General features: G+C 48.7%; 1 protein-coding gene across 5 annotated transcripts in view; it reads left to right on the forward strand.

The window, feature by feature from the left end:
* Nucleotides 1–289: 289 nt before the first annotated feature.
* Nucleotides 290–24,529, forward strand: part of SIPA1 (signal-induced proliferation-associated 1) — a 59,768-nt gene continuing 35,528 nt past the window's right edge. Inside the window, exons 1-6 of one of the 5 annotated variants that reach the window (XM_058160440.1) lie at nt 290–481; nt 13,577–14,773; nt 19,175–19,299; nt 20,526–20,714; nt 22,197–22,371; nt 23,961–24,064. In XM_058160440.1, coding sequence (XP_058016423.1) covers nt 13,861–14,773; nt 19,175–19,299; nt 20,526–20,714; nt 22,197–22,371; nt 23,961–24,064 — 1,506 coding nt within the window. In that variant the 5' untranslated portion in view covers nt 290–481; nt 13,577–13,860. Of the gene's footprint in view, nt 482–11,100; nt 11,242–13,576; nt 14,774–19,174; nt 19,300–20,525; nt 20,715–22,196; nt 22,372–23,960; nt 24,065–24,529 lie in introns of those variants that run through there. The other 4 variants (XM_058160441.1, XM_058160437.1, XM_058160438.1 and 1 more) reach the window with 4 other exon arrangements.

The raw sequence follows: 24,529 nt of genomic DNA on the forward strand, positions 1-24,529 counted from the left end.
AGAGACCAGGCGCTCTGCACATGTTCAGAAGCCCGTCCTGCCCCGCGGTCTTCCTTCCTCCCTCCCTTCCTCCCGCCCATCAGGAAATCTGTGTGTGAGAGAGAGACCAGGCGCTCTGCACATGTTCAGAAGCCCATCCTCCGGTCTTCCTTCCTCCCTCCCTTCCTCCCGCCCATCAGGAAACCCAGATTTCCTCGGGTCCTCCTCCGGCTTACGCCGCCCGGCGTCCCTTCCCTTCCCTCCCTCCCTCCCTCCCCGCCCGCTTCCTCCCCATTTCTGGGTCTTCCCCGCCCCACGATCGGAGACGGCGGGGGGGGGGGGGAAGAAGGGGAGGGCGGGGCCGCCGCCTGGGCCGCAGGGAAGCGGACGCGGAGCGAGTCCACGCGGGGCAAGAAGCAGCAGCAGCAGCGAAGGAAGGAAGGAAGGAGGCAAGCAAGGCAGCGCCCCGTTGCAAGCGGCTGCAAGCGGCTGCCGGTAAGAGGTAAAAAGGCTTTTTTTTGTGGGGGGAGAAACCGGACACGCATCTTGCACGTGCAATGGGGGGGGAGGGTGGCTCGGAGATTTCGGACCGGAGCGGGCTTTGGGGGGGTGGGGGGAAATTTTGCAAAAAATTTAAATGCATGATAAATGATGATTTTTTGCAAAAAAAAAAAGAAAAAAGACAAACCCAACCCGGAGCGCCTCCATTCAGACGTGCAAAACGCGGGTGGGAGGGAAGGAAGGAAGGACAAGCCGAAGCTCTCTTTTTTTTGGTTTTATTTTCCTCCCCCCTTCCACCTTCCCCCGACGCGGGCACGCGCACCGAGGGTCCCCCCCCCCGGGGAAGGAGGGGGGGGAGAGAGAGAGAGGGGAGCGCGCCCTCGCCCTGCTCCCCATATGGCGAGAAAGAGGCTCGCTTGCAACGTGACAGCGGCCGCCGCCGCTGCTTCTGCTGGGGACCGTCGGGCGCGCGCCTCTCTCCGGCCGCGCTCCCCGCCCTCTTGCAAGCCCGAGGATGCGCGCGCGCTCCCGGCTTTCGCCTTTCTTGCAGCCGCCGCGCGTCCCCGCGCCGGAGGGATGCCCGCGTCGACTTCTCCGCTGCTATTGTGTGCTTCCCTCCCCCCACAAAAAAAAATCCAAATTTTTTTAATAATAATCAGATTTTGTAGCGGGAGCAAGAGCATGTGCAGAGTGCAGAGCGCGCTTCCGGTCGGCTTTTTGAAAAGCTTTTGAAAAGCCCTTTTGGCTTTCCCGCCAGGGATTTCCTTTATGGAAAGGAAAGGGGGGGGCCGCCCACTCGTGGTTTTCTGGGATGGGGTGCGTGGGTGGGTGGGTGGGTTTCTTCTTCCACACCCCTTGGCCTGCCTTTTGCACGCCGACCCTGCGAGGCTGGCTTCTCGGGAGAGCGTTTTCTTCCCGCCTCCCCCCCAACCTGCGGTGTGTCAGCCCCTAGGATGCGATCCAGATGTTTGGAGCGAAGGCATCTTCTTTTCTCCCCCTAGAGAGAGGGAGAGGTGGGTGGGTGGGTGGAAGGAAGGAAGGGAGGACACCCGGTCCTTGGCCTGGGGGGGGAGGGCCGAGCTCCCGATTCCCATCCGTGGGTCAGCTGGCTGGAGATGCAAAAGAGCGGTTCAAGGCCAGCACATCTGCAGGGCATCTGGCTTGGAGGAAGACGGGAAGCTGTTTTGGGATAGAAATGGCTGCTTCGGCCAGCGGTGGTGCCTGGGAAGAAAGAAAAAAAACCCACAAAAAAAACTGCCTGGTTAGCGTCACCTGGCTAAGTCCCCGAAGATGGGAGCATCCGGATGGGTTGCGGTCATAAAACGTGCACCCCCCCCCCTTTGAAAGGCGGGGGGGGGGGAGGTCGTTGTGACAGCTGGATTGTCTTATGTGACAGCTTTGTGTTGCCCGGTGGTGCAGTTTGCCTATCCATCCAGATGTGTGTTGTGTCTGTGCCCCGTTTTTTATTTTCTTTTTGGCAAGCATAGAGGAGGTTGGTTGTTTCCCACCCACCCGGACTTGGCGGTGTGTGGACTTCAACTCCCAGAATTCCCCCAGCCAGCGTTGGCACAGGGTGACAGACGATGGGAGTTGGAGTCCCTTTACGGTGTTTGGGTGGGTGGGGGGTGGGCTCGCGGGTCGCCTACCTCCTGCACGGAGGACGTGCAAAAATGACACTCAAGGATTTGTGCTTTGGGGGGAGGGGCAGGGTTGCTGGCTTGGGAATTCTGGGAATTGAAGTCCACCCATCCACACGGCTGAGGTTGGGGAAAAAAAACCCCAGTTAATTTTGGCTGATTTTGCATCGTCTCAATTAGGTGGCAACAGCAGAGCTAAATTAACACACACTGGCAGGAATTGCTTCTCGGCTCTTTTGCAACCTTGGGAGGGAAATCTGGATCTTTTTCACAATGAAGGAGATCTTTCCCAGACTCAAAATTAAGCAAAATTCAGCTTCCTTTATAATATAATTTATTCGACACTCCCTTCCCCTTGAAAAGCCAGCCTGCGAAGATTCAGAAACAGCCAAGCGTCACCCAAAAATATCCCGAATTCAACTCAAAACATCAAACACAACTCTTTAAGCAGCGCTATTAAAATAACAATAGTTTTGAGTTTATTTGCATCCCACAATTGTTTTGGGGAAAAAAGCAAACATTCATTCGAGGGTACCCCCCCCCCCAAAAAACGAACAATAAATAAGATTTTAGGGTCTAAAAGGCAAGCAAAGGTTCTAGTCCTTATGGTTCTGAATGAAAAACCAGATTAAACACTTGCAGCTAATTCATGCAAATGAGATGCACAATGTTGATATTAAAAAAAAAATCAGTACAGATTTTTAAATCTGGCCACTTAATATTTCCAGACATGTCAGAATTTGAACTTGGGTTTCTCTGGTTACATGGTTAGCTTCAAACTTAAGTGGGTTTTTTTTTCTCACTGTGGTGTAGCATGTTGTGCAAACTCAGTCTTTTAAGTTTAGGGTAAGATGGAAGACCCAGATTATGGTTTAATCCAGGTTAGCTTTTTAAATAATCCCAGCCACGCTACAGTTCTGGACTCTTGGCTATCCTGGGATGCAGAAAACGATCTGAAACCAGATCAAAAGATCCTTTTATCATTGAGATTCGAACCCAGGCTCTCTTGAATGCCGAGTAACAATTCTGCCACTGGATGTGGTTTTTAGATTTTTAAAGCCGCCGTTTCCATGGGGTAGAAAGCAGGTGTTTTGAGTTTTCTATACGATGGTGGTAAACAGCAGCTCCCATCATCCCCAGCCAGCATGACTCTTGACCTCAATAGAAAGGCAACATTGAGATCTTTGAACAGTCACTAAACAAACTTTCGTAAATGGAGGACTATTTATACTTTATAATCTAAATCTAAAAAAGAATAAGAATAAGTCCAGGAGAGATTCAACCTAGAACTAAGGAGAAATTTCCTGACAGGGAGGACAATTAACCAGCGGAACTGCTTGCAACCAGAAGTTGTGGGTGGCTCCATCACTGGAGGTTTTTAAGAAGAGATTGGACAATGGTTATAGGGTTTCCTGCTTGAGCAGGGGGGGGGGCTGGACTAGAAGACCTCTAAGGTCCCTTCCAACTCTGTTATTCTGTTAGATGCCACCGAGAATCTTTCGACTGGCTTTCCTGCTGCGGGGAGACCCAAACCTCTCATTTCAGATCCTATCTAGTCGAATGCTTGTTCAGATTCTCACGGACAGTGATTTAAAGTTGTGTTGCCTGATTTAGCCTTCGAACATCGCTTTGGCTGGCATCATGGTTACACGAAGGGTTGGCAAAGGCAGGGGGATATAGTAAGTCCAGATATAGAAGTCCTCCTCCTGTCAGGCTTTGGCAGCAAGGATAAGTGTTGTTGTGGTCCGCCAGCAGTCTGCAGAGCTGGCAACAGAGTCAGACAGCGATGAGGCTGAGGCAGAGCGTGGGCCAGTCCTGGAGGCTGGGGAAGGCCCGGATGAGGGCTCTGCGTCGGAGGCAGAGGTGGGGCCACGGCCATCGGGGAATGAGGTGCGGACTCGAGAGCCTCCAGAGACTGATAATAGTGAGGCAGAGGAACAGGAGGAGCCTGTTCCTAATGCACGCATGAGAAGAGCTGCCAGAAGGCAAGAGCAGCTCAAGCAAAGAGGACAACTCAGGAGTAAAGCCAAGAGATGATTGGCCCCTCCCATAAGGCTTTAAAGACCAGCAACAACATTTGGGCTCTTTGCCGGAAAACAACGTTGATAGCTTGTTTCGTTGCATTTGTTTTTGTATCGGTGACTTCTGAACTTTTGCCAGGAAAGGCCTTTGGCAGTTTGTCTAATTGGACCAAGGTTGGTGATAGGACTGAGGAATTTGTGTTGGGAGGAATTTGCTTTAGTTGAACTACGCTGGGAATGAAGTCATTCTCAGCTGTTCGAATAAAGTTTGCTTGTTTTTTTCAAACAACAACGGTTGACAGACGATGGGAGTTGGAGTCCCTTCACAATATTTGGGGGCTCACAAGTCACCCGCCTCCTGCGTGCTTTAAGGAGGATTTGGAAATTGGGTTTTTGCTCTGTGCAAAAAAAACAATGAATTGCAAGTAGATGGGAAGAGAAGTATCTCCAGCAATGGCTGCATTCACACAGCCGCCTAGCCTGGTTATCGCATGAACTCATTTCCTAGATTTCCACAGTAGCTTGAAGCAGGGTGGAGCGTCCTCACCGTTCAGCCACAATTGGGATCAAAATTCCCGTGGCTAAGCAGGGGCAGTTGTTAAGTGAGTCACAGCTAATTTTACGGTCCTTTTGGCCAGGTTTATTGAGCAAATCCACTGCAGTCGTTAAGCGAACCAGGCAGTCCTTAAGCAAACCCGACTTCCCCTGGGTTTGCTTTTCGGAAGCGAACGGCGATCACATAACCCAGGACCATTGCAACCGTTGTAAATAAATTCTGGTTGCCGAGTGCCTGAATTTTGATCATGTGATTGTGGGGATGTTGCGTCGTTGGTCATAAGTGTGAGGACTGGTTATAAGTCACCTTTTTCAGGGCTGCCGTAACTTAGAATAGTCGCTGAAATGATTGCCTGTAAATCTGTTCACATTGGCGTGCAAATTTAACTGATTTCTCTAACCAAGCTTAGCCTTTTGAGTAAATGCAAGGTTGTCGGTTTTTTTAACTGGGTTTAGTGTCTTTTGTGAACATAACCATGATGTAAAATGGGGACATCCAGGCTTAACTGCCTCATAAGCCCAAGGCTCACCTTGTTTAAAAAGAGGCAGGTGTTTGTACACACGTCTCAAAATATGAGATAGTGGAGATGCATCCAGGAAGAGAATTTGGATGGAAGGCCACCAAGAGATCCCAAGCTGACACATTGGAAAGATGTTCCCAGGAAAACCCGATGCAAACCAATTTTTATATCGCTGTGCTGGAAACGGCGTCCCAGTAGGCACCGGCAGCTGCTCAAATGGACGGTGAGAACTAGCAGCTCTTTTAAAGTTTTCAGCAGAGATACTGCCTGCTTCCTTTTGAACCAGTTTCCTCAAGGGCCAAACATAGTCTTCTTCTTACAAATCAGTTACTACGTCACTAGTAAGTCTTCCATTCGTGGGGTGTCCAGTTTGCAGCCCCAGCCTCTTGAGACTCTACAGCGGCGTTTCTCAACCGTGGGCCACTTTTAAGGCGGGTGGACTTCAATTCCCAGAATTCCCCCGATGGGCTGGGGGAATTCTGGGAGTTGAAGTCCACCCGTCTTAAAGTGGCCACGGTTGAGAAGCACAGCTCTCAAGTCACAATCAGAGCAGCTGGACACCGTACAGGTAATCTTCAAATCACGACCGCCGTTGAGCCCGACATTTCTGTGGCTAAGCGGGACGGGTTGCTGAGGGAGTTTTGCCCCGCTTTACAACCCATCTTGCCACGGTTGTTAAGTGAATCACTGCCGTTGTTCAGTTAGTACCACGGTTGTTAAGGGAATCTGACTTCCTCGTTGACGTTGGGCGTCATAAGGTCGCAAGAGGGGAATCGCGTGACCCCGGGAAATCAACTGTCATAAATATGAGTCAGGTTGTAAGTGTGAAAAATGGTAATCAGTCACTTTTTTCAAGTGCCTTTATTATTATTATTATTATTATTATTATTATTATTATTATTATTATTATTATTATTATTATTATTTATTATATTTGTATACCGCCCATCTCCCGAAGGACTCAGGGCGGTTCACAGCCAATAAAGCAACAGAAAACATACAATACATATAAAACAGCAAAAAGAATAGACAATTAAATTCAGTTGATGCCTTAAAACTTTTAAATACAAATTTAAAACCCCATTTAAACCCCTGATTTAAAAACCCCAATTTAAAAACTACGTTCAAGCTAGTCCTGCTCTTCGAAACAGCAACGTCTTCAGCTCGCGGCGGAAGGACCTGAGATCGGGGAGTTGACGAAGCCCCAGAAGGAGCTCGTTCCAGAGGGTAGGGGCCCCCACAGAGAAGGCCCTCCCCCTGGAGGTCGCCATAACTTTGAATGGTCACAAAATGAATTGTTGTAAGCCAAGGACTGCCTAAACGTTGACCAAGGCCAAAATAGCAGAGGGAAATGTTGGTTCTGCTTTCTCCTGCAGACTACAGATAGTCCTAAACTTACAACAGTTTGTTTAGTGACTATTCAAAGTTACAACGGCACAGAAAAAAAAGTGACTTACGGCCGTTTTTCACCCTCACGACCGTTGCAGCATTCCGACGGTCATGTGGTCAAAATTTGGCCCCTTTTGACAACTGACTCATGTTTATGACAGTTACAGAATCCTGGGGTTACGTGATCCCCTTTTTGCGACCTTCCGGCAAGCCAAGCCAAGCCGGAAGCCAGATTCGCTTAACAACCACGTTAACTTAACGTCTGCAGTGATTCGCTTAACAACGGTGGCAAGGAAAGCCATCGAGCGGAGCCCAACTCGCCGAACAAATGTCTCACTTAGCGGAATGGCTATGGAGATTCTCCATCATCCAGGTCACGGTTGTCCCAAAAGTGTTTTTTATTTTCCAAGCGGCAACTGGACTTTCCGGTTGGTTGGTTTGTTTTTTTCTTTGAAGATGTTTCGCTTCTCATCCCAGCAGCTTCTTCAACTCCTGACTTCAGGTCTGACTCCCCCCCCCACCGTGCAGTCGAAGCTGAAGAAGCTGCTGGGATGAGAAGCGAAACGTCTTCAAAGGAAAAAAACAACAACAACGGAAAGTCCAGTTGCCCCTTTGGGCAAATAAAAGCACCTTTGAGCCTCACTTAACCACAGAAATCTGGGGCTCGCTGGTGGTCGTACGTCGAGGACTGCCCCGTAGATTCAGCTTGCGTCCCGTTCCCCGCAGAGATACCAGCTTGCTTTACAATGCCACCGTGTCTCGCCTGGCGAGCCGGCTGGAGCCTGACGCAGCCCGAATGGAACTCGTCCCCCTTGACCTGCAGGGAGAAAGGCCCCTATTCATCGCAGCTAGAAATCCAGCTGCTAAAAGAGTGGCCCAATTGGGACCCCCCCCTCCGAATTTTTGCCCTTTGCTTTTCCAAAGCGCCGTGCTTATGCATGGGGTCTTCGAAAAAGAGCCCAGGCGGGATGGGGGGGTGGATATCTCCCAGAGAGATTGGGGGGGGGGGAAACGTGCGGTGTAGCTACACAACCCAGCTACTATCTGTGTTGTGAGACGATGAGGTTGCGGCCGAAGCCGATCGCTTTTTCCTGAGGATGTTACGTGGACGGCTTTTGTCTTGGGGTGGGGTGGGGGAGGGTCAGGGAAGAGGAAGAAACACCATAGCTCGGGGACGGGGGGGGACGATGATGACCGGGGGGCAGGGAATTCGGACTTCCGCTTCTGTTGCATTTCCTCTGCAAAACAGGAAGCAGAGCCGTGCGTCAAGGAACCACCTCGGGCTGCTTTCGGACCGATGCTTCGTTTTTTTCCCCTTTGCCCAACTTTTGGCACGCGGGGAAGGGTAGTAGGGGGCTCGGCCTAGGGGAGATCTGGACAAGTTGGGGGTCCCGCGGGTGGGAAGATAGGGAGACGCACACGCACACCCCTTCCCCTTGATGGGAAAATCAGAGCGGCCCAATCTGTTCTCTGCACCCACCTGAAAACAATCTTTATTGCGTCTTAATGTGTGTGTGTGTGTGCCATCTTCCCTCTGCTCCTCTGGTCAAGTCCCTTTTCTCATTCAACAGCCATGCGTCCCCCTCCCAAGGTCTTTTCCTGTCACCTGCCTATCACCAAATGACCGCTCCTTCCTTCCTCTCTTCCCTCCCTCCTTCCTCTCTTTCCTCCTTCCTTCCTTCCTTCCCTCCCTCCTTCCTCCCTTTCCACCCTCCCTCCCTCCCTTTCCTCCCTCCCTCCCTCCCTTCCTTTCCTCCTTCCTTTCCTTTCCTCCCTCCCTCCTTCTTGCCTCCCTCCCTCCTTCCCCTCCTTCCCTCCCTCCTTCCTCTCTTCCCTCCCTCCTTCCTCCCTTTCCACCCTCCCTCCCTCCCTCCCTTCCTTCCTTTCCTCCTTCCTTTCCTTTCCTTTCTTCCCTCCTCCTTCCTTTCCTCCCTCCCTTCCTCCCTCCTTCCTCCCTCCCTACTTCCTTTCCTTCCTTCCTTCCTTCCTTCCTTCCTTTCCTCCCTCCCTTTCCTCCTTCCTCTCTTCCTCCTCCTTCTTTCCCTTCTCTTCCTTCCTCCTCCTTCCTCCCTTCCTTTCCTCCCTCCTTTCCTCCCTCCCTTTCTTTCCTCCCTCCCTCCTCCTTCCTTCCCTTCTCTTCCTTCCTCCCTCCTCCTTCCTTTCCTTCCTTCCTTCCTTTCCTCCTTCCTTCCTTCCTTCCTCCCTCCTCCCTCCCTCCTCCTTCCTTCCTCCTTCCTTTCCTCCTCCCTCCCTTCCCTTCCTCCCTTCCTTTCCTTCCTCCCTCCCTACTTCCTTCCATTCCTTCCTTCCTTTCCTCCCTCCCTTTCTTTCCTTCCTCCCTCCCTCCCTCCTTCCCTTCTCTTCCTCCTCCTCCCTTCCTTCCTTCCTTCCCTCCCTCCCTCCCTGAAAAATCTCTGAATAGAGGCTGCCTTCATTTCCCGCTGCTTATGGGGCAGTCACTAAGTGAACCAATCCTTCCCCCTTCCTTTCCCCTTTGGGCAGGTTCGCCTTTGAGCCCAACAATTCCGTGGCTAAACGAGACAGTTGTTAAATGAGTTTTGCCCCCGTTTTAACCACCTTTCTTGCCCCGGTGGTTAAGTGAACCACTGCAGTTTTTAAGTGAGTAACGCAGCTGTTAAGCGAACCCTGTCTGAATCGCCCGTCCTTCGCTAATGGCACGAAAACATTTTCCTTCTTCTTCACCGGTGTGCCTTTGCCATTTTTATTTTCATATTTATTTTTTTCATATTTTTTCATATTTTCACCAAGTGTGGCATTTTGTACATGGGAACTCACAAGTTCTAATCAAGGCCATTCAGAATTATTTTGGGAAGAGCGCGTGGGGGGAGGATCTGCAATACACGTTTACAATGTTCTGAAAAAGACAAGATAACTATTCCGCCAATTTGGAGAGGGGGGGCTCCCCCACTCCCCACCCCCGTTTTTTTTGGGGCTGGAAAGTCGACCTTGGAAAGATTGCTTTTATTTTACCGCTGGTCCTCGACTTACGACCACAATGGAGCCCAAAATGTATGTTGCAAAGTGAGAAATGTATTAAGTGAGTTCCCCCCCCCTTTTTTTACGATCTTTCTTGTCACGGTTATTACGTTAGTAACACGGGTTGCTAAGTGAATCTGGTTTCCCCATGGACTTTGCTTGTCAGAAGGTAGCAAAAGGGGATTGTGCGACCTTGGGACACAGCAATGGTCATAAGTATGAAGCAGGTAGAAATGGTGTTCACTTTAGACTAACTTTTTCAACCTTGGCCACTTTAAGTTGGATGGACTTCAACTCCCAGAATCCCCCATCCAGAATGCTTTAAGATGGGTGGACTTCAATTCCCAGAATCCCCCAGCCAGCATGCTTTAAGATGGGTGGACTTCAACTCCCAGAATCCCCCAACCAGCCTGCTTTAAGATGGGTGGACTTCAACTCCCAGAATCCCCCAACCAACCTGCTTTAAGATGGGTGGACTTCAACTCCCAGAATCCCCCATCCAGAATGCTTTAAGATGGGTGGGCTTCAACTCCCAGAATCCCCCATCCAGAATGCTTTAAGATGGGTGGACTTCAACTCCCAGAATCCCCCATCCAGAATGCTTTAAGATGGGTGGGCTTCAACTCCCAGAATCCCCCATCCAGAATGCTTTAAGATGGGTGGACTTCAACTCCCAGAATCCCCCATCCAGAATGCTTTAAGATGGGTGGGCTTCAACTCCCAGAATCCCCCATCCAGAATGCTTTAAGATGGGTGGGCTTCAACTCCCAGAATTCTGGGAGTCAAATTCCACACCATATATTTCCCAGTGTTGAAAAATGCTTCTAACAATAGTAGTAACTAGTCCATTTTGCCTGATATATATTTTTTTAACAGAATCCAGTTGAGTAATTTCCCCCTTTCTATTTTATTTCTGGACACGTGTCCCCACGTGTTGCAAAGGAACCCAAATAGCCACCTTTATGGGAACCAGAAAAGGAACGGCTTTTCGTCCCGCTCGGTTGTTCCTTGCACGCAACGTAGGGGAGGGGAACCCCCCCCCCCGCCAGCTTTTGAAAACCCGACTTCCATTTCCTTGCACTAATTTCTATTTTCTGGGTCATGGCAGAGAGGAGCCCTCTCTTCTTTTAAGTGCATTGCCCTCCGGCTTGATGGTTGGTTGTACTTGCATCACATGCCACGGCTGAGCAGCGGGCCTTTTTCCTTTGATTGTTTGCAGAAGTGTGTTGCTGCACTTCCTCCCATCGAGGGTGAGAGCGTAAGAGGTTCTGCCCTGGGGTGGCTTGGTCAGAGGCCGCCTCGAACGTTGTCGTCGTCGGCGGCACACTGTGAACTCGCGGTTCCCAGGGATGTCTTCCTTTTTTTCTTCTCTTGCATTCAGTCTGCCTGTGTCTCTCCGCCCCCTCCCCATCCTTGACTCAACTGCCGCTAATTATGGGAAACCGTTAGAAGAGCCGGTTGGAGGTGTTACTACCACTTGATAGGGCCTTAGTAAGCTGACACTGGGAGGCGGGGGCTCAGTGGTTAAGACGCTGAGCCTGTTGATCGCAAGGTCGGCAGTTCAGCGGTTCGAGCACCGCACGACAGGGTGAGCTCCCGTGACTTGTCCCAGCTTCTGCCAACCGAGCAGTTCGAAAGCAGGTAAAAAAGGCAAGTAGAAAAACAGGGACCACCTTTGGTGGGAAGGGAACAGCGTTCCGTGTGCCTTTTGGCGTTGAGTCATGCCGGCCACATGACCACGGAGACGTCTTGGGACAGCGCTGGCTCTTCGGCTTTGAAACGGAGATGAGCACTGACCCCTAGAGTTGGGAACAATTAGCATGTATGCGCGAGGGGAACCTTTACCTTTTACCTTTAGCTCACGGTTACCTTGTTTCCCTGAAAATAAGACCGGGTCTTTTATTAATTATTGCTCCAAAAGACACATTAGGGCTTATTTTCTGGTTAGGTCTTATTTTTGGGAGGAAATATGGTACTGGCATCCATCTGGCTGACAAGCTTATTTTGGGGGTAGGGCTTATATTATGAGCATCCTGAAAAATCATGCTAGGATTTATTTTCTGGTTAGGTCTTATTTTGGGGGAAATACGGTACTAAATGCATCCATCTGGCTGACAATCTTAACTGGGGCTTATTTTGGGGGTGGGGCTTATATTACGAGAATCTTGAAAAATCATGCTGGGGCTTATTCTTGGGGAAACAGAATTGAATTGCATCCAATTCCGGTCGCCGCGCTATTAAAATAAAAAGAGGTTGAGACTCTGGAAAAAGGATTCCTCAAGTGAGTTGAAGCCAATTTTATGACCTTTTTTTTTGCCACGGTTGCTAAAGCAAATTGTTGCGCCTCTTAGAAGCGAATCACATGGTCGTTATGTGAATCCAGCTTTGCCCATTGCTTCTTGGAAGCCAGTTGGGAAGATCGCCTGACCCTGGGATCCTGCCACCGTCATGGATACATGCTGGCTGCCAACTGCCACAAATTTTGATCAGCTGATTGTAGGGATGGTTGCAACGGTCATAAGTATGAGGACTGGTTCTAAGTCTCTTTTCTCAGTGCCGCTGCAACTGTGGATAATTGAAAAACGTCGTAAGTGGTTATAAGTCGAGCACTGCCTGCCGTTAGAATTTTCTTCAATTGCTGTGGGTGGTTAGTTAATAATTTACTATGAATAGAGGGATGGAATCGAGATTGGGTGAAGTGTTGGTACCACTTTATAGGGCCTTGGGAAGGCCACACTTGGAATACTGCATCCAGTTTTGATCGCCAGGATGTAAAAAAGATGTTGAGACTCTAGAAAGAGTGCAGAGAAGAGCAACCAAGATTATTAGGGGGCTGGAGGCTAAAACATACAAAGAATGGTTGCAAGAATTGGGTGTTTCTAGTTTAATGAAAAGAAGGAGTAGGGGAGATATGATAGCAGTCTTCCAATATCTCAGGGGCTGCCACAAAGAAGAGGGAGTCGGGCTGTTCTCCAAAGCACCTGAAGGCAGGATGAGAAGCAATGGGTGGAAACTAATCAAGGAAAGAAGCAACTTAGAACTAAGGAGAAATTTCCTGACTGTGAGAACAATTGATCGGTGGGGAATGGCTTACCTTCAGAAGTTGTGGGTGTTCCACACTGGAGGTTTTAAAGAAGAGTTTGGACAGCCATTTGTCTGAAATCGCAATAGCACTTAGACTTATATATCACTTCGTGGTGCTTCACAGCCCTCTCTAAGTGGTTTACAGAGTCGGCCTCTTGCCCCCAACCATCTGGATCCTCGTTTTACCCACCTCGGAAGGATGGAACGCTGAGTCAACCTTGAGCCGGTTGGGATCGAACTGCCAAACGGCTGGCAGCGTGGCTCTTGTGGTATAGGATCTACTGCTTGAAGCAGAGGGTTGGACTAGAAGACCTCCAAGGTCCCTTCCAACTCTGTGATTCTATTCTGTTAAGATGCATGTGAAAGTACCCAGATTCAGGGCTATCCCAGGCCGTGTAAGGGAGATTTTGCGGCGGAAAAAGTACACTTATTGGAAAAAGCCACTTTTGACTGTTTTGACATATACAACTGTTGCAGCATCCCTCTGTCACATGACCAGAATTTGGGCACTTGACAACTGATTTGTTTTTATGACGGTCGCAGAATCCTGAGGTCACGCCATCCCCTTTGGCGACCTTCTGACAAGTAAGGTCAACGGGGGAGCCAGATTTATGTAACAACCATGTTACTAACCGAACGACTGCGGTGGTCTGCTTAACAACTGTGGCAAGAGAGGTGGTAAAACAAGGCAGAAGCCACTTAACAAATGTCTCACTTAGCAACAGAGATTTTGGGCTCCATTGTGGTCCTTAACGCCTTTAGGAGGCAAAAATATAGGAATGTTTTTTTAATGATGTTAAATATTGTTTAATAATGTCTTTTACTTCAGTGGAACGTGCATGGTTGCCCTCAACCCTGTTTTAACGCTTCGTTGTCTCTTTTCTTGTCCAAGAAACACTTCCAAGATGACGCGGGACCATTGCCCCTTCCCGGCCTTTGTGACCGTCATGGCTGCAGCATGCTGACCCACAACGGTGGAGTCGAAGTGGGTGCCAGGAATTGCTCCTTTCCCAAACGCTCCATGGGGAGCGCACTGCCTTTCTCTGTCTATTTGACCACCGCTGGCTGTCTCGGGAGCCCTCGATTGGCTGGTGAGCCTGAGAGGCAACGGGACCTTCCCTCCAATCAGAGACAAGGGCGGGATCCGGAATCCTGAGCGCACGCCGGCCAGGGGCGATGCAGTCGGACGATCTCTTCGTTCGCAAGATGCGACGCCACTCGAACCGTCCGCCACTCACCTCCTTTTCGTTCGACAATTTCCGGGCCCCTAAGCCCCAGGCGTGTGAGGGCCCGCTCGTGGGCCACTGTGGCCCGCCGCTGAGGTCACCGCAGCGCAGTGGCCTCATGCATCGCAGCAACAGCGACGTAACCCTGAGCGAAGGGGAGCTGACGACCGCTCCGGGCGCTCCCAGCTCTCCGTTGCCACTGACCGCGGCATCCGGGACAGGGTTCCAGCGAAATAGCAGCAGTCCCAGCATGCCCTCAAAGAGCATGGCGCCCCCTCGAGCCCGAGCACACAGCCATGAAGAGTCACGGGCAGGCAGCCCCACCGCGCGCCGTTTCCGTGATCCCCTGCTCCTGCTGGGACTTGCAGCCTCGGATGTCTGGGAATCAGATGGGAGTGGCGCCCCGTCGGCGGAGACCAGCATATCGCTTCCCACATCGGAGGTGGCCACGCCGGTGTGGGGCCGCCACTTGGCCCATTATGATGTCCAGAGTATCCTCTTTGAGCCAGGCGAGGGGGCCCGGGAAGCTGCCAGGCAGGGCAATGTCACCACGGGTGCCTCCGCAGCTTCGCAGTGCCGTATGGCGGATGTGATGCCGATTCTGGAGGACGGGGCAGAAGAGGAGGAAGGAGGCACGCTGGTGCTTAGCTGTTCCGCCTTTCGGGTAGAAGCCGGAGGGGAGGTCGAACGGGGACTAGGTCAACACCGGGGGTTGCCCACGGGTTTCCACTGTCCAAACATGGCTGTTTCGGTGCTGGAGGAACCCCGTGAAAGTTATGGACAGAGGAGCAGCCGAGTGATGCACGCCATCGAGTATGCCGATCTCGGAGCCTGTTACTACCGGAAGCATTTTTACGGCAAAGGTGAACGAGGGGCGGCAGGGAGAATGTGGGGGGGAGGAGGAAAAATGTTCAATGAACTGCCATTTCTCATAAAATTGAAACATAGGTAGTCATTCATTTAGTGACCATTCCAAGTTACAACAGTACCGAAAAAAGTGACTTAACGGCCTGTTCAGGCACTTATGACCCTTGTAACATCCCCATGGTCACGTGGTCAGAATTTTAAATGCTTGGCAACTGGCATGTACTTATGACTGTTGCAATATCCTGCATACATAACCCCACCCCCCTTCCCAGCTGGCTTCCAATGAGCACAATTCTTTTACCACCAACCTCAGCGTTTCACTTAACGACCGTGGGATAGGCGTAAAATCAGGCGCGTCTCGCCGAACAGCCGCTTTGCTCGGCGACGGGAAATGCTGGTGCCGATCGTGGTCGTACATCGAGGACTTAAAAAGGCCATATGATAGGGGTTTTTAATTCGTTTTTAAATGGGGTTATTTTATATTATGTATTTTATATTTAAATTTAGGCCACATTGAATAAGTTTTTTTAAATAGTTTTTATTGTAAAATATTGTATTGTTTTTACTTGGCTGTTCACCGCCCTGAGTCCTTCGGGAGAAGGGCGGTATAAAAATTAAAATATTATTATTATTATTATTATTATTATTATTATTATTATTATTATTATTATTATTATTATTATTATTATTATTATTATTATTATTTGGGGCGTAGAAGAAACCTCTGGCTTAAAGCTGTAGTTCAGGAGCTGTTTCCAGTTGGAATTAAGTTTCTCCCTTAGATTTAATCTTCGAATGCAGAGTAATTTGGGACATCAAAGCGTCCTGCCCTAACTCGATTAGCCATTCTTCCCAAGACTCAGCACTTTGATGTCCCTGTGGCTGAGAACTTCTGACTGTATCCTTCCCTTGGTTTTAAAATAGAAGCTTAAAGCAGACTCTGTTTTGGCTGGGATTGTTACCTTTTTCACATGACCAATTCGCTCCAAAAGCTGCCTTGGCTGACTCTGCATCGTCTCTGCATTGGGGTTAAATGAAGAACAACCTTAAAGGGCCTTAAAGATCGTTGATGTGTCCTTTTTTTGTGTGTGTGTGTGTGTTTTTTTCCCCCCTACCCCAAATTAGTGAATTTTTTTGCAGCAAAGGAAGCAGGGGGTGGATTGGATTTGAAATCAAGTCAATTGAATTCATAATTTAAATCAGTGGGACTCCAACAAGTGGTAAAATGTAAAATTTGTTACTAGCGGTTCTGTGGGCGTGACTTGGGGGGGGAGGGTAATGTGACTGGGTGGGCGTGGCCCACTTTTTTTTTTTTAAAACTTTTAAAAGCATTTTTTCCTGCAACCTCTTTGGCCGAAGTGGTTGTAAAAAAAAATGCTTTTAAAACGCTCTGACGATCAGGCAACTCAGCTGGGCTCGTCAGAGACTTTTAAAAGCATTTTTTTAACAACCTCTTCGGCCGAAGTGGTTGTAAAAAAAAATGCTTTTAAAACGCTCTGACGATCAGGCAACTCAGCTGGGCTCGTCAGAGACTTTTAAAAGCATTTTTTTAACAACCTCTTCGGCCGAAGTGGTTGTAGGAAAAAATGCTTTTAAAAGGCTCTGACTATCCCAGTTGAGCCGCACAATCATCAGAGGATTTTTTATATTTTTTACTTTTAAAAGCATTTTTTCGGCCAAAGAAAAAAATGCTTTTAAAAGTAAAAAAACAATAACAACCTCTGATTATTGCATGGCTCAGCTGGGCATGGGGTGGGCAGGGATTTTTGCTACCGGTTCTCCAAACCACCCGCCGCCATTGCTACTGGATCGGGCGATCCAGTCCAAACCAGGAGCATTTCACCCCTGGTTTCCAAAACTTGGCAACTTTAAGACTTACGGACTTCAACTCCGAGAATTCCTCAGCCAGCCCTGATTGAAATCGCTAGTAAAAAAATCAACGCGATTTAAATCATGATTTTTATTTTTTTAAAAAATAATTTTTCAATTGAATGTTTTCCAAGTTTAAAAACCACAAGTAAAAAAAAGAAAAAAACACAAATACAAACAAATAAAAAAAAACACAAGCAACACAACAATGTAATATAATTTTACAGCTTTCCGTATCGGCATGTATATTCTGCTTTTGTAATTCACTATTCAATGTTTGCCTTCTCATATAGTTTAACAATTCTAGTAATAGTATAATAATTACGATGTAATAGTACCGTAATGGCGAACCTACAGCATGCGTGCCACAGGTGGCACGCAGAGCCATATAGGTGGGCACACGAGTGTTGCCCTAGTTTAGCTCCAGTGTGCTGATTTTCAGGCCTTCTGGGCCTATCGGAAGTCTGGAGACAGGCTGCTTCTGGCCTCCAGAGAGCCTCCGGGTGGGTGGGGAAGGCTGTTTTTGTCCTCCCCAGGCTCCAAGAAAGGCTCTGGAGCCCAGGGAAGGTGAAAAACGGGCCTACCGGGCCCACTGTGCCATCACATGTCAAAAACGGGGGGAGTGCGGGTGGGGGGTTACCCGCGCAACACCAGGGGGTCGGAGCATATTAAATTATGGGTGTGGGCACATGTGTACACGACCCCCCCGTGCTCCCTCCGCTTTTGGCACGCGACGGCCAAAAGGTTAACCATCGCTGTAATAGTATATTATGTTCTGATTATACTTACATACATTTATCTTTATATTCTAGTCAATAATTTTTGAAGTTTTATTTCTTGTTTTGGCTTCTATCCTCTAGCCATAAATCATAATTTTTAAAGGCCAGCTGTGATCTCTGACCCCGCAGCGTCTACTCCTCGGACCCGTGGTTGACTCACCGGCAAGTCCCAATATTGCAGAATATACACCCTCCTGCTACATAACCCAGCTCCGTTTCATGCCGAATAAACTTAAATTATTGGGGATGTCAACTCCCAGAATCCATGCCGGCTGGGGAATCCTGGGTGTTGAAGTCCACCCGTCTTTAAAACAGCCAAGGTTGAGAAACAGGACTGGAGAAGAGAGGTTTTAAAAAAAATAATATTAAATTTATTGAAAGGCGTTGGTGTCAGTAAAAGTACAGTTCATCATCTAGGCCAGGGGTCTCCAACCTTGGCAACTTTAAGCCTGGAGGACTTCAACTCCCAGAATACCCCAGCCAGCAAAACTGGCTGGGGAATTCTGGGAATTCTGGGAATTTTGGGAGTTGAAGTCCACCAGGCTTAAAGTTACCAAAGTTGGGGACCCCTGATCTAGGCAAAGTACATTTCATGCCTGTGTTATCTTTCCTTTTAGATATTTCGTGCTGTGAGTTATCTTCACTTCCTGTGGTGCAGGGCCATGCTATAATAAATACCATTTCCTCATTTCCTTTTTGTAAAACAAAAAAACCAAAAAAAACCCTCCAAAATACTGCATTTCCTCTTTCGAATATTTTTGGTTTCGGCCCGTGGAAAGGAGAACATGGGCACTAAACAACAACTGGGTTTGTTTTCTTGTCTTCCTTCTGGATGCGTTAAATCAGGAGTTTATTTATTTTTATTTTATTTATTTGTTTGTCATAATATATATAAGCATCACACAAAAGATTATATAGTATATAAACATATATATGAGGAAATAGAAGGAGGTATAAGCATATATATATATATATATATATATATATATATATATATATATATATATATATATATATATATATATATATATATATATATGAAGAAGAAAAAGAAAAACAATAGGACAGGAACGGTAGGCACGTTTGTGCTCTTATGCACGCCCTTATGGTCTTATGGTCCTCTTAGGAATGGGGTTAGGTCAATAGTAGAAAGCTTTGGTTAAAGCTTTCTAATAGTAGAAAGCTTTTGGGATTATGGGAAGAGACCACAGAGTCAGGTAAAGTGTTCCAAGCACTGATAATTCTGTTACAGAAGTCATATTTTTCTGCAATCTAGATTAAAGCGGTTAACATTAAGTTTAAATCTATTGGTTGCTCTTGTATTATTGCAATTGAAGCTGAAGTAGTCTTTAACAGGAAGGACATTACAGTAGATGATTCTATGAGTTAAACTCAGGTCTTGTCGAAGGCGGTGGAGTTCCAAGTTTTCTAAGCTTAGGATTTCAAGTCTGGTGGGATTTTGGTATTTTGTTCTTTTCAGAGGAGTGAAGAACTCTTCTTGTAAAATATTTCTGGACACGTTCAATTGTATTGAAGTCAGAAATGTGGTGAGGGTTCCAGACAGGCGAGCTGTATTCTAGAATTGGTCTAGCAAATGTTTTATATGCTCTGGTTAGTAGTGTAGTGTTTTTGGAAAACACTTGGCTGGAGAATTCTGGGAGTTGAAGAAGTCCACAAGTCTTAAAGCTGCCAAGTTTGAAGACCTCCGCGTTTAAATAAACACCTGGGTTGTTCCACTGTCTTCCCCAGAACACCAAAATTTTTTTGGGGTGGACGATCAGCTGGGCGCTGTGGCCATCTCCCTCCGTCGCGAAGAAAAGGAAGGCAGCGCCGGCCCGCAGTACAACTACCGCCTGATCATTCGCACCAGCCAGGTGGGCAGCGGTCTCGTGCCCCGATGGAGGGCAGAGGTGTGGATTATGGGTGGTGGGAAGGAGGTGGGGAGATGCCCAGAGTCTCTTTTGCAAGAGAGTTGCTACCTAAACAAATGGTTCAGGTAATCTCCTCGCCTTCACAACCATTCGTTTAGTGACCGAAGTTACGACGCCACTGGAAAATAACATAGCAGACTTATCTACCGCTTCAGAGGGCATCTATTCCTCGCGGCGATATTTTTTCAACCTTGGAGGTTTTTAGATGGGTGGAATATCCAGTTTTGGATATTCTGTGCATCCAGTTTTGGCCGCCACGATATAAAAAAGATGTGCAGAGAAGAGCAACCAAGAGGATTAGGAGGCTGGAGGATAAAATATGAACAGTTTCAGGAATTGGGTATATCTAGTTCAATGAAAAGAAGGACTAGGGGTGACACAAAAGCATCTTCCAATATTTGAAGGGCTTCCACGGGGAAGGGGGAGGGTGTCAACCTATTCTCCAAAGCATCAGGACAAGAAGCAACAGATGGAAACTAATCAAGGAGAGAAGCAACCTGGAACTAAGGAGAAATTTCCTGATTCTGATAATTCCACAATTGACCAGTGGAACACCTTGCCACCAGAAGTTGTGGCTCTCTATCACTGGAGGCTTTTAAGAAGAAATCGGGCAGGCAGTTGTTCAGAATGGAATAGAGCAGTGATGTGCCGAAAGCACACGTGTGTGCCGGCACCCATAATGCAATGTGCCCCCCACCCCCCCCGGCGCACGAATCCCCCTCCCAGTTTTGTGCCTAGCAGGCCTCCCTGCAGCCTCCTGGGCCCAAAAAACAGGCCAGGGGGCACACCGCGTTTCCCCTGCCCCATGCATGCACACGCAGCCCCTGCCCCCCTGCATGTGCGCACGACCCCCCCCCTTGCGGATGCGAGCGCATCTTCCGCATGTGCCCCCCCCCGCACATCCTGAAAATCAGCTGGCCGGCGGGAGGCACGCATGCGCAGTGGAGCTGAGCTGGGCGACAACTCATGTGCCCACACAGAGAGGGCTCTGGGTGCCCGCTGTGGCCCGTATGCCGTAGGGTCACCATCACAGGAATGGGGTGCTTGAGAAGGGGGGTTGGACTAGAAGACCTCAAACATCCCTTCTGTCAACTTTGTTATTCTGTTATTCTGAAGGTCTTTTTCCCTCCCCCCTCCCCACTTTTGACCTCTCGTTCTGTCCCTCCCAGCTGCGGACTCTCCGTGGATCCATTTTGGAGGATGCGCTGCCTCTCACTGTTCGCCACGCCTCTCCCCGCGGCGTCCCTCCCAAGAAGTTGCTGGAGCACATAATGCCGGAACTCAGCTTGGCGTGTCTGCGTCTCGCTTCCAGCTCCCCGAAAGTCCCCGAGACGTTGCTGAAGCTGGATGAGCAAGGGGTAGGTCGAATGGCGGGTTCCGAAAAATTTGGCTGCAGCAATAATGCTGTCAGAAATACCGTACAGGTATTCCTCAAGTTATGACCGCAATGGAGCCTCTGGCCGTTAACGGTGGTAACTCGTGCCTCTCGTAAATACCCAATGTATACAAGATTATTTTTTTTTGTGGCGGTCGTGAAGTGACGCAATGGTTTGCCCTTTGGGCCCAAAACCAGTAAATGCTGGTTTTTATGGCAAAACAACATAAAGTGTGATTGTGTGATTGCGGAACGCCGCAAATGTCAATTTGGCCTCGTGGTTAAGGCGTCACGCTGGAATGCAGGAGACGGTGAGTTCTAGTCCCACCTTACGCACGAAAACCGGATGGGTGACTTTGGGCCAATCATTAGGAGACGGTGAGTTCTAGTCCCGCCTTAGGCCTGAAAGCCAACTAGGTGACTGTGGGCCAATCACCAGGAGATGGTTAGTTCTAGTCCCGCCTTAGCGGTGAAAGGCAACTGGGTGACTTTGGGCCAATCACCAGGAGACGGTGAGTTCTAGTCCTGCCTTAGGCACGAAAACCAGGTGGGTGACTTTGGGCCAATCACCAAGAGGTGGTGAGTTCTAGTTAGGCACGAAAGCTAACTGGGTGACTTTGGGCCACACTCTCTCTCTCTCACACACACACACACATCCATGGTCATGCGATCGCATTTCCGGCCTTTTGCAGCTTCCCACAATCACCTGACCACATTTTACAACATCTTTGCTGAAAGACATCGTTTGTTCTGTAAGTCCACACTCGTAGGGAGCCATGGGTTCGCTTAACGAGGTTGGCATTTGCTGAATAGCTGCTGAGTTTCCTTACGGAAAAGGTCATAGAATCGAGTTTGTCACGTGACTGACCCATTTTGCCGCTGTCACGAGTTACGACCATGATGGGCAAGCTCCATTACAGTCATCACTCGAGGACTTTCGGTCCATCTTTTTCACTTAACGATTGCTGATTTCTTCAGAATAATAGAATAACAGAGTTGGAAGGGACCCTAGAGGTCTTCTAGTCCAACCCCCTGCTCAGCCAGGAAACCCTATACCATTTCAGACAAATGGTTATCCAATCTCTTCTTAAAAACTTCCAGTGTTGACGCATTCACAACTTCTGGTATAATAGAATGAAAATAAGAATAAGAGAATTAGAATTAGAATTAGAATTAGAATTAGAATTGGAAGGGACCTTGGAGGTCTTCTAGTCCAACCCCTGCTCAAGCAAGAGACCTTATACCATTTGAGACAAGCGACTGTCTGATCTTTTCTTTAAAACCTCCAGTGATGGAGCGACCACAACCTCTGGTGGCAAGTAGTTCCACTGGCTAATTGTTCTCACCGTCAGGAAGTTTCTCCTTAGCTCCAGGTTGCTTCTCTCCTTGATTAGTTTCCGTCCGTTGCTCCTTGTCCCGCCAGACTTAAGTTTCACTTTTGTTTTCGGTCCTTTGATTCCTGCAGCTTAGCTTCCAGCGCAAAGTCGGGATCCTCTATTGCCGAGAGAAACAAGGCTCGGAGGAGGACATGTACAACAACGAGAAGGCTGGGCCCACCTTTGAAGAGTTCCTGAACCTCTTGGGAGACCGAGTCCGCCTACTCGGCTTCGACAAATACCGTGCACAGCTGGACAACAAGAGTAAGTGTTAGGGTGGGATCAGCTTCTGCAAGTGTGCGTACAAACAAATGGCACATTTCCACAAACTCCGGGCCGGTGTTGTGCACAATCACATCCCTGGAACGAAGAGATGTTCGGTCAGTCCTAAAAAATTATTTCATGACGTGGTTGGTAAGGTGTAAAGGTATGTGAAAAACACCTTGAGTGAGACAGGATGAAGAGATGCTGCCAAAGGACGAACGGATAAGAGACAACTTAGCCTTCAGCTGCATAATCAGGGGTGGGATTAAAAAACTTCAGCAACCAGTTTCGCTGCCCGGTTGCTTGGGGGGGGGCGTGGCCATGGGGCGTTTCGGCCTCCTGCACCACAGCAATGGGGACGTTTTTGCCTTCCCCAGGCTCCGGAGGCTTTTCTCGAGCCTCCAAGGAGGGGGAAAAACGACCTCCCCAGGCTCTGGAGGGTGGAAATGGGCCTGTTTCCGGACTTCCGGTAGGCCTGTTTTTCACCCTCCCAGAGCCTCCGTGCGTGCCCTGCACTTACCTGGTATCCAAAACGGGCCGTGTGGAGACTCCGGGGTGGGTGGGTGGGGTCAGCCAGTCCTTGGAACAACCGGTTCGGTGAACCAGATTAAAATTGACATCCGGTTCATCTCTGCATAACGGATATAGAAAGAGGGCCAGAAGAAACATTCCCTAGTTTCTCAGGTTGTAAAGAGGGGGGGGGGAGGGAATATAAATATATGGAAGCAGTTTGTATGTGTCAGGTACATGCAAGGATAAGTGGGGAAGACCTTGGTAGATGGAGCAAAGAGACCCTGCTCAGGAACGGACAGATAAGGGATGGCATAGTCCCCCATTGTGTAGCAGGCAGGGCGAGAGGTTTAAAAGGCACCCTCCCTAGTTTTTCAGGCTATGAAAGAGCTAAGGGGGGTGGGGAGGAGAATTCCAATTTCAGACTTGTAAGATTCTGTTAAGGTAGCTTTACATGAAAGTAAAATTAAGCACATCAGGTTGTGCTAATGTGAGGCCGACCGGGGTGTGTGTGTGTGTGTGTGTGTGTGTGTGTGTGTGTGTGTGATTTTAGCAAAACCAGCTCCCACCACCTCATTTGAAGGAGTCCTAAAGAGAACAGCAGGTGGAGGCGGAGTCAAAGGTGTCATCGGCTTAGAATTCTTGCACTGCCACAAACGATCCAAGTTCAGCTCCCCTTGAATCCTGTTGACCAGTGGTGGGTTTCACAATTTGTTGCTGATGGTTTGCCGTGCGCATGCATCCGGCCTTTCGCGCATGCGCCTGGCCTCAAAACCGTGCCTAAATAGGACGGCATTGATCCGGAGCGGGCGAGCTGGGCCACCCGCAATCTCCGCTCTCGGTTCTCCCAAACCGGTACGAACCGGCGGAATACCATCTCTGCTGTTGACCCTTATCTAGCTGACCATGGATTGACTAGGTTCTTGTGCGTAATCTTGAATAAATCTTCGATGCTGCAATCTTAAGGGATGATTCCTCTGATACTTCGTTGGGCCTGTCGCGCTGCCCTTAAAGCAGGCTGTGGTTAAAGTCACCCAAACAATGTTTTCTCCTCCCTTCCCGTTGCCCCTCCTTTGCAGACGACTCCACCGGGACCCACTCCCTGTATACCACGTATCAGGACTATGAGATCATGTTCCACGTCTCCACCATGTTGCCCTACACACCAAACAACCGCCAGCAGGTGAGCGGCCTGCGTGCGTGTATGTGAAATTGCAGAAGAGAAAGTAGAAAAAGCAAGTTGCCCGTCTGAGACACGGAGCGAGGGAGGGAATGGTTTGCTCGGACAATCGGGGTTTGTCTGGTGAAAATATCAGGCTGTTATGAGGCAGGTCAGGGATGTTGAAAGTATACGTAGCCCTCGACTCACCATAATATGGAGGCCAACATTTCTGCAGAATAGAATGGAATGGAATGGAATGGAATGGAATGGAATGGAATGGAATGGAATGGAATGGAATGGAATAGAATAAAGAATGGATAGGATAGGATAGGATAGGATAGGATAGGATAGGATAGGATAGGATAGGATAGGATAGGATAGGATAGGATAGGATAAAGAAGGAACAGAATAGAATAAAGAAGGAATAGAATAGAATAGAATAGAATAGAATAGAATAAAGAATGGATAGGATAGGATAGGATAGGA

This window comes from Ahaetulla prasina, chromosome 17, assembly GCF_028640845.1.
Source record: "Ahaetulla prasina isolate Xishuangbanna chromosome 17, ASM2864084v1, whole genome shotgun sequence".
Taxonomy (NCBI): domain Eukaryota; kingdom Metazoa; phylum Chordata; class Lepidosauria; order Squamata; family Colubridae; genus Ahaetulla; species Ahaetulla prasina.